Source organism: Halichoerus grypus, chromosome 6 (genome assembly GCF_964656455.1).
Source record: "Halichoerus grypus chromosome 6, mHalGry1.hap1.1, whole genome shotgun sequence".
In the NCBI taxonomy this organism is placed as follows: Eukaryota; Metazoa; Chordata; class Mammalia; order Carnivora; family Phocidae; genus Halichoerus; species Halichoerus grypus.
The window spans coordinates 31,261,215-31,276,942 of record NC_135717.1 but is presented as its reverse complement, the minus strand read 5'-3'; the positions used below and the strand labels follow the sequence as shown (position 1 = coordinate 31,276,942).

The following is a 15,728-nucleotide window of genomic DNA, read 5'->3' as shown; positions in this document are numbered from 1 at the left end:
GAGGGGAGTACGTCTGACAGAATCCCTGATGTCTCCACAACTCTTTCATATAAAGCCAGATACTATGATACGGCTATTAAGCACCTCTAACTTCCTGTGTAGTTGCTGTTGTTAAGACTCAGTCACCTATGGGGCGCCTGGGTGGCTCAGCCCGTTAAGCCTCTGACTCTGGGTTTCAGCTCAGGCTGTGAACTTGGTCCTGGGATCGAGCCCCGCATCGGGCTCCACATTCAGTGGGGAGTCTGCTTCTCTGCCTCTCCCCTCCCCACCCCCTGCTTGCACGAGCTCTCTCACTCTCTCAAATCAATCTTAAAAACGCTGCCGGTACCTGACCCAGAAATCGAGGACTGGACAGAGGCTGGACAGAGGCACTCAGGGCATGCAACAATTATACAGGCGATTGTAAACAGACAGACAAATCCTTCAAAAGGGAAGATGACAATTTTTATTGTTATTACAAAAGCAAATTCTTTTAACTTCAGTCATTGGAATAATTGCAAGAGCGGCTAAGGGCTTCATCCTCACAGGCACCAATTCAGGCACAGTAGGTAGCTACAAATCATAAGAAAAAGGTTTCTTTACCTCGGATTCCCACAGTTCCTACCTAGAGCATTCTGCCATGCTTTGGAATTAAGTTAAAAACCCCAGCAGAGCTACTCAGTTCCCTTGAATTCTCTGGTTTAAAAAAAAAAAAGAGAGCAAGCGAGCTAGGTATTGACCTACGCTGTTCTAGTAAAAACTAGTCACTGAGTCCTGGCCTGAGAGGGATCCACATTTCCTTTAGAACAGAACAAACTAGGTAACAAAGAGGTGAGTCGATTTACGAGAGCCCAGTGGGAGTCCTTAAAGTACGCAGACCTTCCGGGCTCCGACCTCAGTCACGGAAAGCAGGTGGATGGCGCGGAGCTCTGCTCCAGCACGCTCTTCCCGGGCAGCAGGAAAGGAGGTAGCAGGGGCTTGGGCTGACATCTGGAGCACTAAGCTAATGTGCCTGGCGGAGGGGAGCCTCAGGAAGCACAAAACGTCATTCTACCTTTGCTGCCCACAAACCTGAGGTTTCCGTGTTAAGTTTTACAGGGCGCAGTGGCACATGTGTGTCGAGGCAGGGAAGACTGTTCCCAGGCTGGGGCTTGCCTGAGAAATCCTAATTTTCCGCCTCATCAGACGTGGTGCCGACGTGCTCTTCCCTTATTACATTAGAGAACGTAAAGGTTCTAATGTCCACTCACACCTCCGGGCCCTTATCACATGCCCTAGTAAACAACTCGGCTAGCATATTACCGTTTCAAGGAAGCATAGGATTAGAGGTATGTGAAAAGTGTATTTATTGAAGGGAAGACTCAGTATGTTCCAGGATACTGAAAATCAAGAATATCCTGGAACCCAAACCATCACAAGTTGAACCAATCTACCTGACCTGAATTCTGGCAGTAAACATTGGTTCAAATGGAATCCACTGAACTATCACAGGAAAATAAAAACAGTCCCTATTCCACTTACTAGGAAATCTAATATAACCAACTGACTGCTAAATTTAAACCTAGTATTTTGAGTTGTGCACGTGTAATTACATTTATTTATTTAACAAGCTGCTGCCATGGCAAGATCTCTAAAGAAACAAAGCATGAATGTATCAGGTGGCATCTTGCTAGAATCAGTAAAAACTTAGCGGGAGGAAATGGTGGAAGCCATGTTATCTGGAGACACAAAACGTCCCCTAAATCCTGCTGATGGCGGCCTACCGCACACGGGTCTGTGACAGGATCTGTGGCACAGCTGACTCTGGTAAGGTCACCAGAACTGTGACAATGAGTTTCAAAGGTTCAGAGTTGCCTGATGTTGAGAGCTGTCGTAAAAACTACTTGCCCCTTGACTACCTGAAATCTGTCCCCAAACCCACGAAGCCCCCATTCACGTGGTGGCGGTCTGTGAGGAAGTCCGTGCCATCGAGAAGAGGAGCTGAAGTGCCGCCCTGGGGGACAGTCGTCACAGACCGCGGGGTAGTGACACTTGTGACTAGTCTTCCCGAAGATGCCAGGGAGTTTAGCTGATTTTTCTCAGGAGTTCATCATGGAAGTTTTTAACCATAGGTTGGCCTTTTTCTTGGGTTGCAAAACTGCATCTGTTTGAAAGCGTGACCCAAAATATCTGCGGCACTTGAGCTGAGGGTGCCGGGGCCTTCCGGGGGCACCCCCTGCGAAGTCCATCCCACACCGAAAACGCAGTTCTTGTCGCTGAGGGAACTAGCAGACAAGGACAAGCTACCTCTTGTTACAGTGAACCACCTGTACTTATACAATTTACAAAGTTTTTACATTCAATTATCACATATTTCAAGACTTTCAGTTCAAAACAAACAAATATACATGGGCTTAAGTATTCAAGAACACTTTACTATTTGTCACTTAATTTCATGGCAATACATACTCAGTCCAACTCTTTTGGTTTGATTTTACATTGATTTTCACTGGATAAGTCCTTTTTGCAAATTAAAAACAAGAAATAGATGCTATATTTTCCCCTCTCCCACAGTAAGGTTTAAAGTGGCAATTACTTCAGATGTTCATTTCAACAATACCTTCTTCTCTTCAATTCAGTTCATTAATTTAAAAAACTATAAATAATCTAGCATGAAAGTTGTATACAGAACATTAATGTAAAAAGATGCAAAGTAAGTTATGACTAATATATCTATGCTAAAGCCAGAGGAAAAAACGTTTGGGTCCGTATTATCCTAATGTGTGGCCAGTCACCCTGTTCCGTTCGCACGGTCAGCCACACCCACACACTCGGGGGGCGCCGAACGGCAGCACAGGACCCCGCACTGCTCTGCAGAGCCCAGCATCACACGCTGCCAGTCCACACCAGACACGCATTTCCTCATCCCAATCACTAGCCAGGGTGACCAGGAGTTTAAAATGCACCAACTCTGAGTGAATACTTCCCAAAGAACTTCCAAGTCCATATTTAACAATGTGGTTTCTTTTAAATGATTAGATCATCGTTTGCACAAATTTGTAAAAGAATCCAATGAAATCTTTATTTCATAATGACATTTGTATTCATTAGCTCTTCTATTTTGGAGGTGGGCCCTTGACAGTTGGTATCCATGTCGTTTTGCTGAAGAGTCTTGGCAACATGCACGTAATATTCTAAAAGTGTAAATGTTTTAATAGCAAACAAACTGGTTTTTAAAAATATGCTCAATTTAAAAATGGAAATCTATTTTTGGAAATAATTTCAGTAACTCTTGAGCTTTTAAAGATTCCTTAAAATCCAAGCAATTGCTATTTTGTTCCTATTACCTTGGAAGTACAAAAAGAGTTGTATGTACTGATTAAAGCTCCCGTAGTTCCCAGAAAAATAAAAGCCCAGAGATTTGCTGACATAATAAAATTTAGCTAAATTTCATGCAATTTAATAGCCATGAGTATAGTTATAGGAAGCTGTAGGACAGTAACTTTGCTCTGTCCATACGATATATAGCCTCATTCATAAAATCAATGGTAATTCTATAGTTAAGAGAACAGGATTAGATTAAGTTTTATATAAAGCTTTGTGACTGGAAATACAGTCTGACTAGGCTTTTCTTTTCTGAGGGAAGGGACATGTCATTAAATATACAATTACAAAGTATCTTATTTAGAGATAAACCACAATCTAAAAGAGGCCGAGTCTTTGATAAATGGTAACAACCCTCAAAATCAAGGGGGGCTTGCAATAAACCCAGAAAGTGGCTCTTCATTTCCCATTTATTCTCATTAAAAATTTCAAAGTCATGACAGTTACAGTAGAAAGTCAGCCTTCAATCTAAAAACCACCACAGTACTCCACTGTGGTTCATCCAAATAACAGTTTAGCAAATTTCAGCTTTACATTTAAGAAAACAGTCAATTTCAAATAACTGAGAAAAACTTCGATACTGTGCTTGATTCTACTTATCACTGTTAACTTTAGTCTGTGCAGATTCGGATGGTTCTAAATATGTGTTCCTTTCGTGGCTGGATGAGATTTAGCTTTAAACCAGCAAGGATCGTCCAACCTTTAAAATTACTGGTACAAATAGGAAACGGAGTAATCTGCAGAACTGGCACTTGCAATGGATACAGTTTTCATACTAGATGCATGCAGCTCTTATAAATACTAAAGGAGGCATTTTTGCCAGGTCTCAACATGCTTTCTTTATTGCAAATCCCACTAATTTAATGAGTTAATGGAATTTTCTGTAGGGGTACAATTTCATTACGCTTTACTTATAAAAACTACAGCACGCTGCTCTTTTACTTTAAAACAACTTACTGTGTTTAAGAAATCACGGTGAATATATAAATTGGCAGAAAAGAGCCAGCAGACCTACTACTAAAGCAGTGTCCCAGCTCCATAAAGGTTATTTACTGGACGTACGCATTAACCATTTAAGGAAGTGGTCAAACTAATTCTTTCTTGTAATACAAACTTGCACATCGTTTGGAAATGCCTCATTTAAAGTAGTGGGTAGGGAAAGAGTTTAGAAAAGTCCAAGTCATAAAATGTAGTCAATTACTTGGTAAGTTAAAAAGCTAATGCAACAATGTTACATCCAGATAAAAAACGTTATTCAAAAGCAATTCAAATACCGAAAAGGATTTCAAATTGAATATTTTATTAACATGGTAGTTGTCTGTAACATGTGCACACACTCGCACACTCAGAATCATCTGCCTGGGGGAAAAAAGACTAAGTATGCCTAAGGGGAAAATGAAAAATAAAAAAATTCCTGTAAGTTTTCATTATTGTAGGCAATTATGTCCACATCACTTACAAAGCTATTGCCAAATCTGTCCAAGGAAGCAGTTTGGGAGGGGAAGGAAAAAAATCTGGGGGGAAATTCAACAGTGGCATAGCAGAGCTCTCAATATGAGAAAGCTGACACAATGTGGACTTTTGCTGTGGATTTCTGTCTTTGCAAAATATGGGGAGAAGTTTGTCAATGGGCAGAAAACAAAGAGAAGGCGGTGTGAAGTAGGCTTTTGCAGTCAATTTTCCTCACAGTATTGTGCAGGGTCATCAAGAAAATGCTTAGTCTTTCTCTGGAACCAGTTTCAGAACTTTTCCAATTGCAATGGTTTTACCTAGAAATGAAATTAAAACAAAAAAAAAACAAAAAAAAAACAAAAAAACAGAAACAAAAACCCTTTTTCAGTAGTTAACAGCAAAGCTATGTGAGGTATTCAAGCTTATTATTTTAAATCATAAAATTATTTTTCACAATGTAAATTACTAATTAACTGGCTTTACCACCAAAGGTGTGATTTCTGATTAAGTAGTCTTAATAAGTGGGTCTTTAGAGGATGGGTGGAGATGAAAAGAAACTTAATCATTTCCTGTATCATAAACCTAAGCCTGGACAAGTAAAATGTGGAATATCTGTACCACGGAATACTATTTGGCAATATAAAGGAACAAATTACAAAGAATACATGTTACAACGTGGTTGAACCTCAAAAACATGCCAAGTGAAATAAACTAGACACTAAAGACCACAAATTGTATGATTCTATTTATATGGCATGTCCCAAAAAGGCAAACAGAAAGATCTGTGGTTGGCTAGGGATAGGAACACCAAGTGACTGTAAACAGGTATAAGGGTTTTTTTAGATGTTCCAAATGTTCTAAAATTAGACTGTGGCGATGGCTGTGCAACCCTGTAAATAGACTAAAATTCATTATACTGTACACTTAAAACAAGTCCATTTCAAGGTGCATGAGTGAAAATAAAGCTGTGAAGAGGGATTCTCAGTCCTATAAAAGGGGTACAAATCCTACAAGGTCATGTGAAAAACCTAAAACCAAGCTACTCTTTAGGAAAAAACAGTTAAACATTCTTGCTACATTAACTTCTTGGGTCCACCCGATTTTGTCAGTTTCTAATTGGTAACTAAGATTCTCATTTTGTTATGTTAATAGGACAAACCCAAGTAACCAGGTTCACTATTACCAAGAAGAATTAAGTAAGACTTCAAAATACAGTGAATACTCTCTATACAGATTCCTCTGAAGTAAGGTTCAGGAAGAGCTGTATTCACCATCACATCCCCAGTGCCTGTCACAGCTCCCGATGTGCAGGAGACACACAGTACGTTTTCTATCGAACAGAACTGGAACGAACATGCGAGGTGCCGATGCTATATTTCAAGTGAACCACCGTGTTTTATGTAAAGTTTTCCACACTCTTAAAATAGTTATCTGAGTTAGAAATATTAATGACCCAGAGAAACATTTAATAAGAGCCACTTTGTTTTCATGCTACCAAAGAGTTTCATGGTCACAAGATTCACTCAGAACTAGGCAGAAATGGACACCCACACCAAAAAATTGACATTAAACCTCTATAAAAATCAGGTGCTGAAAGACCATCAAGGTATGTGTCCCTTTCATGCCCCCAATATCAGTGTAGTGAATGTTTGTCATATTTGATTTCAAGAGTTCTACTTCAGAGGCTTATATGGTGAAAACCTGCCATACAGGGTTGAGCCCTTCAAGACGGGCTTTAATCACACATATTACAAAAGATTTCATCATAGAAATGTCTCATTTAGTAAATAAAATAACTCTCAAAGCCCACTACTTGCAAAGTATCAAAATTAAGATTCTTCATCTACAGCATACTGCCACAATGCATGGTCAGTTCTGCCCATTCAATCCACTCAACTCATAAACCACTTGTTACAGGAACACACTATAGACACGCACCCAAGTTTTCTATGAACTTGTGGTGCGCGCCGTGCTTGGACGGAACAAGCTCCACATCCCAGAGATGCTACTAGGCATCAGTGTAAAGGCTTACCCTCATCTCTTAAGGTAAAGCGCCCCATCTGAGGGAAGTCTTTAAAGGTCTCAAGGCAGATGGTTCCCGCTGTCCTTAAGCGAGCGATGCATACTTGATCTTGTTTCACAAAACGGGGTCGAGTCTTACTTTTTTCTCCTGATTTTTTGTCTACCAAGCAGATTAAGGCCTATCCAAGAAAAAAGGATGAGTTCAGAGCGCCAAATAAGAGAACCTTTAAGACAAGGAGTGCAGGGTGCCTAGGTGGCTCAGTTAGTTAAGCGACTGCCTTCACCGCAGGTCATGATCCTGGAGTCCCCGGATCGAGCCCCGCATCAGCTCCCTGCTCAGCGGGGAGTCTGCTTCTCCCTCTGACCCTTCCCCCTTCTCATGCTCTCTCTCTCTCAAATAAATAAACAAAATTAAAAAAAATAAAATCTTATAAAAAGTTAAAAAAAAAGACAAGGATGCAAATAAGAGTACATCGCTGTTGCCGATGAGAAATGATCAAGACAGTCTTCAAACGTCTTCAAACACATACACAAACAAAAACCCCAATTAGCTTAATTATCAATTAATGAAGACTCACTGTTATTTCGACTTCCTCAATACAGGTGTGAATATGCAGCACCGCATTATAACCTGGGCAGATGATGGATTTGTGCTCTATAATCACTATCTGTCAAACAAAAAAATTCACATCTTTATCCCTGGGGTAAAGAAAGAACTGCACGTTCCCCAGTGCCATATAGTCGTACCACAATAGGGAACCTACCACCTCCAGCTGTTTTTGAGTTAGAAGTGCTGGGTCAGGTTGCCTGATAGCCAAACATGAACTCTGTTATCCTTACCCTACTGATCTTCTTGGCCAGACCCAAACTTTAGAAACAGAGCAGGCAGACTAATTCTGGAGAAGCTTTTCCTCCATCCTCCCCAAGGATTTACAGTAATCACTGCCACTATAGCTACTTTGGTTTGGTTTGGTTCCAGATGTGAACTGCTCATAATTTTATCCAATTCTCATTATCTAAGGTCCAGTAAAAGTAAACAACCTTGTACCCAGCATCAAAATCTAATTTATCATCATAGCTTGTAACAGAACTCAAAATTCTGTGAGCTACACTGTCATTCTTCTGCGGAAGTCAGGTTGCTAATAACAGAAAAATTGTGTTTTCCTGTGTGGAAAGTTACTTACTCTGAATGAGCAGACACACCCTAATTTCCAGGGCAACTGTGCTCTATTTACAAGGAAAGACACTTTGAGCAAAATACAAGTTATTATTAACAGGAGATCAAAAATAAAAAGGAACTTGGGATGCTTGGCTGGTTCAGCCAGTAGAGCATGGGACTCAATTTCAGGGTCATGAGTTCAAGCCCTACGTTAGGCGTGGAGCCTACTTCAAAAATAAATAAATAGATAAATAAAAATAAAAACGAACTTACAAAGAATACCACCTCTTAAAGACCTCATGTGTGTGAGATATACATCATGGTTGTTGTGGTATGTATGATTTAGTCTATTTCAATACACACAATGGCATGTCACCAATAACCAGGATAAAAGGCATTTAAATTCTAATTCCACTTAGACAGTAAAGATCACTAAGACAATTACAGTAATAAGTTTACCTGGGCATCAAATGTGCGTCCAGAATGACAAAGATTATTAGGATCACAAAGTATGAATCCTGGAAGAATCTCCTCCTCTTCAATTCCTTTCAGTCTGATTTTGAGGTTTTCACCTGGGGCTACAGAATCAGTTTCTACATCATCGGAAAGGATTCCAAGAACTTCCACATTGTGCTTAAGAAAAAAAAAAAAAAAAAGCAGCAAACAATCAAACCCAAGACTGGGGGTTTTCTGACACATTCACTGCATAGCAGAACATAAAATGATCTGTTCACTTAAAGAGACTTGCAAGTCACATTTTTCTGAGGTTGTAGATTAGCCAAAACACTTATTTGAATATAAAACTTTATTACAGTTGTATGACATGAATTTAATGAAAGTCATATCCTAGAAGTATAAACTGCCAATTAAAATATTCATCAGCTTTTTAGGACATCCTAATAATTTCCAAACTGAACACAGTATAAACTAGCATTTGCCTTTTTTACCTTTTCAAAATTAAAACATTAAATCTAACATTTGGATTTTAATTTTATGAATGTCGTTCTTATTATGATTAAATTCTAGGATTTAATGGGCACAACTTCTATTAACTATCAACCCCAAATATTTGAAGAGCGTGCTTCTCAAAAGATATTTAAACAATTAAGCTTTAAAAGAATACTATTTAATGGGTACAGGGTTTCCTTTTGGGGTGATGAAAATGTTCTAGAACTTGATAGTGGTGATGGCTGTGAAGGTACTAATGATAAAATTTACATTTTACCAGTTATTTAAAAAAGTGCATATAGATGGGAGAAAATGTTAAAAGCAATACCCACAAGCATTCCCTTATTTTACTTCTTTTATGCCCTTGGAAATTCCTATTTTTAAAACATATACCACAAACCAAAGTAACAGCCCTCAAAACAAAATAAACTATCTCATGCTGGTAGATAAATGGTGGAGAATCCAGCATCTGTTATGTTCCACATCAGAACTCCACAGACTGTCACTTGCTAAACTCTAGTAAACTCTCCGCTCTCCACCAATAATGGCCTCCTTTCCCAAAAGGCAGCTTACACCTTATTGATACCTGTTGAAATTCATCCCAAGAAGTAAAAGAGCCATATTTATTAGCTAAATTCTTTCCAGTAACAGGACAAAAGGGCAGAAACCAGCAGTCCCACCGTAACAACTAAGCAAGTACTGTAAACTACTTTTGCCCAAATAATCCAGCATAACAAACCCTCTTCTCCAAATGTGGTCTTCTCTGGCTAAATACAAAGGAGCTAGTCTAATCTTTAATTAATCCATAATTTCAAAAATTATGACTGAGACCAACAAATTCTCTTGGTTTATGAAAGGTGGTAAGGATTTTGTCTGTTCTAAGTACCTCAAAGAAGTGGAATCATAGGGGCGCCTGGGTGGTGCAGTCAGTTAAGCAACTGACTCTTGGTTTCGGCTCAGGTCATGATCTCAGGGTCGTGAGATCGAGCCCTGCGCTGGGCTCCACGCTCAGCACAGAATCTGCTTAAGACTCTCTCTCCTTCTCTGCCCACCCCCAAAATAAATAAATAAATCTTTAAAAAAAAAAGGTGGAATCATACATTATTTTTTTTGTGACTGGTTTATTAATTCACTTAGCACAATGCCCTAGAAGTTCATCATATTGTAGAATGTATCAGAATTTCCTTCCTTTTAAGGCTGAATAATATTCCATTGTATGGCTATATCACATTCTGTTTATCTACTCATCCATCAGTGGACACGATAGGTTGCTTCCCCATTAAAGCTTTTGTAAATAATGCTGCTATGAACATCGGTTCTTCAAGGCTGGCTTTCCATTCTTTTGGGCTCATATCCTGAGGTGGAATTGCTGGATCATATAATTTTCCATTTTTAAATTTTTTTGAGGAAACATCATGTTTTCCACAGCAGCTGTGCAGTTTTACATTCTCACCCACAGTGTACAAGGGTTCTGATTTCTCCATATCCTTACCAACATCTGTTATTTTGGTTTTTTTTGATGGGTGTGAGGTGTTATTTCATTGTGGCTTTGATTTGCATTCCCCTAATGATTAGTGATGAGATCTTTTCATGTGCTTGTTGGCCATTTGCACATCTTCTTTGGAGAAATGTTTCAGTCCCTTGCTCATTTTTTAGTCAGGTTGTTCTATTTTGTCGTTGAGTTGCAGTTCTTGATATATTCTGGATTTAGCCCCTTATCAGATTTATGATATACAATTACTTTCTCCCATTTCGTAGGCTACCTACCCATTAATTTTTTAATGTAAGATAGTCTGGCATCTGTGCCTTCTGAAATATTTAACTCCGTTCCACTGAGCCTCAGCAGGACTAACGGGAATGGAGTCTTCAAAGCTTGCCTCCAGCTGCAGGTGAGGCTACGCCGACCTGTGCTGTCACCTGTATAAAGTCCCAGCTCCCACAGAGAAGCTGTGACTAGTCTAGCCTGGCACCCAGTCCACCTGCTGATACTGAATTGTACTTTTCTTTCTATTGTGGTAGAACACTCACAAAATTTACCTTTTATAACCATTTTACATTGTACAATTCAGTGGCATCTAGTTGGCATTCAAGATACCGTAAAACCAACACCAGCATCTAGTTCCAAAGTGTCCTCATCATCCCAAAAGGAAACTCTGTGCCCTTCACTCAAGTCACTCCCCATTCTTCAACCCCCTAGGCTTTTGCAACCACCAATCTGCCTTCTATTACCACGACAAAACTACTTCTGTAACTGCTCTGAGATAGGATTCATGATGAACAGACTCCGTGCTGAGTGTAGAGCCCGATGCAGGACTGGATCCCATGACCCCGAGATCGTGACGCGAGCCAAAATGAAGAGTCAGACACTCAAACCGACTGAGCCACCCAGACGCCCCATTAATTCTGAGGTTCCAATGACTGAGGCCTACTTTCCTACCTAAATATCTTTGAAGCTGTTAGAGAAAGCCCCACTGGAAAACAGGTAACAGTTTCTCAAGTATCATGTCTGTAATTATCAGCAACTGAACAGCCAGAAATAACACAAAGGAAGGGTTCATGGAGACTTTACGTGTTTTAATGAAACCCTCTCCAATAATAAACAAATTACAAAAAGGCAGGAAGAAAGAATTAAGAAAAGACCCATTTATGATAAAGGCACATTCTCTTCTCTCAAAACAGATTACAAGTATAGACTGGGCACATTTTATAGTAACCAGTATAACAATAAAGCAGGGGCACGTGGGTGGCTCAGTTGGTTGAGCATCTGACTTTGGCTCAGGTCATGTTTTCGGAGTCCTGGGATCGAGCCCTACGTCAGACTCCCTGCTCAGGGGGGAGTCCACTGGTCTCTCTCCCTCTGCCCTCCCCCAACTTGTGTTTTCTTTCTCTCTCTCTCAAATGGATAAATAAAATCTTTTTAAAAAATTAAAAAAAAATTTTTTTTTAAGATTTTATTTATCCATTTGAGACACAGAGATAGAGAGAGAGAGAGAGAGAGAGGAAGCGTGAGCAGGGAGAGAGGCAGAGGGAGAGGGAGAAGCAGGCTCCTCGCCAAGCCAGGAGCCTGATGTGGGGCTCGATCCCAGGACCCTGGGATCATGACCCAAGCCGAAGGCAGATGCTTAACCATCTGAGCCACCCAGGCGCCCCTAAAATTTTTAATTAAAAAAAAAAAAAAAGAAAGCAAATTATATCATGATTAAACCTGAGTTTTCATCTGGGTTCACTTGCTAATAGAAATGTGTTAACAGAAAGAAGTCACTTAACCACTCCAGGGCTCTACTTGCTTCTGGTGGAAGAATGCAGATAAAGCTCTCTTGAGGATACATCTTTTAGCTCTCACGTGGTACGAATACTGGCTCTTCCCCATTTGTCACTGGGTAACTACAACACCTCATCTTCTGTACTAAATTTTGTACTTGACATTAGTAAAACATAATCCTGGATTTTAAGTTTCTTTTAGTGGAAATCCCTACATTTTTGAAAAGTTCTAACTCTTTGCTAATATTTTTAAGAGAAATCTAAATGAGAAAGAGCATTACTAATTCTTACCTTGTTTGGCATCATCACAAGCTGCTGGCCTTTACAAATAGATCCTGATTCCAGCTTTCCCAGGACCACAGTGCCCATATCCTGTTTAAATTTGAAATAAAAAAAACCAAGTGGTAGACTTTAATTACTATTCTACAAATTCAACATCCCAAAGTGAAATCTTATGGGGCTTACTCAGAAAATCTTTAGTTCAAGTGGCAGAATGGTTAGGATTAATCTTAAACACAGGATATTTAAAAAAATATATCCTCTGTCATCAGCATATGTGCAATTACAATACTAAGTAAGGGTGCTGAAGATCTTTAAAAAAAAAAAAAAAAAGGCACGGTACCAGAAACAGCACAAAATTTTACATACTGAAGATCTCCGTTATTTGTTTAAATTCCAGTTCTCTCAAAAATCTCTGAGCCTGCTTCCTCATGTATAAAATTGGAAAAATACTTGTTTAAGATATTTAGCATGGAGCTAATGAAAGAATTATTTGAGGAGGTCAAAACATTATATACCGGGCGCCTGGGTGGCTCAGTTGGTTGAGCCTCTGCTTTCACCTCAGGTCATGATCCCAGGGTCCTGGGATCGAGCCCCGCATTGGGCTCCCTGCTCAGTGGGGAGCCTGCTTCTCCCTCTCCCTCTATCTACTGCTCTGCCTACTTGAGCTCTCTCTGTCAAATAAATAAATAAAACTTAAAAAAAAAAAAATTATATACCGATAAAACTTTTTTAAAAATCAAGTTGAAAATCCAGTTAAAAATAATGAAGCTTATCTTTTTAAAGACTAGTGGCCAGTGTTGGTGAGGCTACGGTAAAACCAACACTCCTACACTGCTGGTAGTACTTCGGAAGGCTGCTGGTCAATACCCATCAACTTTAACGTGCAAATCCTGAGTCTAGCAGTTTTACTTGTATGACTTTCTCTCTCAAAAATGATCACTGGCTCATTGGGAAAACAGCTTAAATAAACTAGGCTGGTTGATTAAATTACGATCCATCCACAACACTAAATAACATACGGCCATTAAGAAAGAGACATTTATGCTACGCTGTTAATTATTAGGATTGTTTTGTAACTTAAAACATAAAGCAATGATTTTCCCTCCCATAAATCCCAATCTCTTGAACATCTTGGGTACCTTGTACTTATCCACAATTGGCAGCCTGATTGGTCCGTCAACTGATCTATTGAAGTTTGGCAAATTATCCAGATAGGGAATAAACGGTAATCCACTGAGAACATAACAATATCCATTAAAGAGAATCAACATAAATATCAAAATTTTAAGATTGTAACTTTATGTGAAAAACACAGTTATAATACTTTCATTCTACCCAGATACTCTTCTCATCAACCCATTTATCTGGTTCATCCCCTTCATTCCTCAGAAAATTAAAAATATTAACAAAATAGTCCTATATAAATATAATGAAAAAGCTTCCCCATAAATTTAGTTTATTAAGATTGAGAAAAACAGTTTAGGGGCGCCTGGGTGGCTCAGTCGTTTAAGCGTCTGCCTTCGGCTCAGGTCATGATCCCAGGGTCCTGGGATCGAGCCCCGCATCGGGCTCCCTGCTCTGCGGGAGGCCTGCTTCTCCCTCTCCCACTCCCCTTGCTTGTGTTTCCTCTCTCGCTGTGTCTCTCTCTGTCAAATAAATAAATAAATAAAATCTTAAAAAAAAAAAAAGGAAAGAAAAATATTTTATAGCAAATGGCCTACATTTTTTTTGGAGAGTGAGCGGAGGGGGAGAAGGAGAGAGGGCATCTTAAGCAGGCTCCACTCCACGCACAATATGAGTCCCATCTCACAACCTTGAGATCATAACCTGAGCCGAAGTCAAGAGTCAAGACCCTTAACCAACTAAGCCACCCAAGTGTCCCTAAAATGACTATATTCTATTACTTAATTCTTATGGACTTTTCCAGCTCTCAAATCAGAATTCTATAAAATAATTTCCCCTTTAAAACTACAGTACATGAACTGGGAGGTTTACTACTGCCAAGATAGCAATGCTCCCCAAATTCATCTATGGATTCAGTACAATCCCCATTAAAATCCCAGCTGCCTTTTGGCACAAATTGACAAGCTGATCCTAATGTTCATAACGGAAATTCAAGGGACCCAGAATAGCCAAAACAATCTTGGAAAAAAAGAACAAAATTTAAAGACTCACACTTCCCAATTTGAAAACTCACAAAGCTATAGTAATCAAGACTGCTCTGCATCTCTGTCTCTCTGACAAATGAATTTAAAAAATCTTAAAAAAAAAAAAAAAAGGAAAAAGAAAAAAACTTTACCTAACAAAAAAAAGTTTTTAAGATATTCTTTCAAAATGAAATACACATCTAAATGTAAGAGCTAAAACTATAACAACCTTAGAAGAAAATAATATGGCTACGTCTTCATGACCGAATTAGGCAATGTTTTCCTAGGTACGACACCGAAAGCACAACCAACAAAAGAAAAATAAACGGAATTCATCAAAATTAAAACCTCTTGTGCCTCAAAGGATACCATCAAGAAAGTGAAGAGAGAGTAACAAGAAGACAACCCAATTAAAAAATGAGCGACGGTCATGGTATTTTTAAAGCCACAGTTACTTACAGTCTGTGTTTTCAAAAATGACTTACAAAGACATAAAGTTTTTCTAAAAGGAAGAAAAGGTTACTTACGTGTACCAAGGACAGAAATCTGATTGCTCTTTAAGATTTGCTCCAGTCAGTCCTGAGCAGGGCATAAAGTGAATGTCCTTTTTGGGATTGAAGCCAACTTTTTTCAAAAATGGCACTAGTTTCTCTTTACATTCTTCATATCTATGAATATTTATAAGTAACTCAATTGTAATATAAATCAAGTGAACTCTAGTCTCATTATTAAACAAATTAAGGTTTCAGAAAAACCCCAGGGGGGAAAAAAGCGTAGGGTAGCAAAACCATCTTTTATTCCGCTCCCAAGCCTGTAAAAACTAGTATGACGGCAAAGCTCACCTCTCATTGCTCCAGTTGACCGTTGGATCATCCATCTTATTAATAAGCACAATCAAGTGCTTCACACCTGCTGTCTTTGCCAACATTGCATGTTCTCTCGTCTGTCCGCCCTTTTCAAATCCAGTTTCAAACTCTCCCTTCCTTGCAGAGATGACCTATTCCAAGAAATCCACAGTTTATTCTTATGTACTCAGGTATACCTCTTGAGCAGTTAAACAGCTTTCCTTTCAGTTTTATCAGAAGCTTTTTGCAAGAAAATGAAAGTAAATAACC

The 15,728-nt window shown here is 39.2% G+C and overlaps 1 protein-coding gene across 1 annotated transcript in view; it reads right to left on the bottom strand.

Moving 5' to 3' along the window:
* Positions 1-422: 422 nt before the first annotated feature.
* The window catches only part of GSPT1 (G1 to S phase transition 1), a 38,203-nt gene continuing 22,897 nt past the window's right edge, over positions 423-15,728 (bottom strand). The window contains exons 8-15 of the mRNA XM_036086264.2: positions 15,456-15,610; positions 15,141-15,281; positions 13,606-13,699; positions 12,476-12,556; positions 8,435-8,608; positions 7,395-7,484; positions 6,827-6,995; positions 423-5,111 (exon numbers count right to left, since the gene is read on the bottom strand). Coding sequence (XP_035942157.1) covers positions 5,059-5,111; positions 6,827-6,995; positions 7,395-7,484; positions 8,435-8,608; positions 12,476-12,556; positions 13,606-13,699; positions 15,141-15,281; positions 15,456-15,610 — 957 coding nt within the window. The 3' untranslated portion in view covers positions 423-5,058. The remainder of the gene's footprint in view (positions 5,112-6,826; positions 6,996-7,394; positions 7,485-8,434; positions 8,609-12,475; positions 12,557-13,605; positions 13,700-15,140; positions 15,282-15,455; positions 15,611-15,728) is intronic.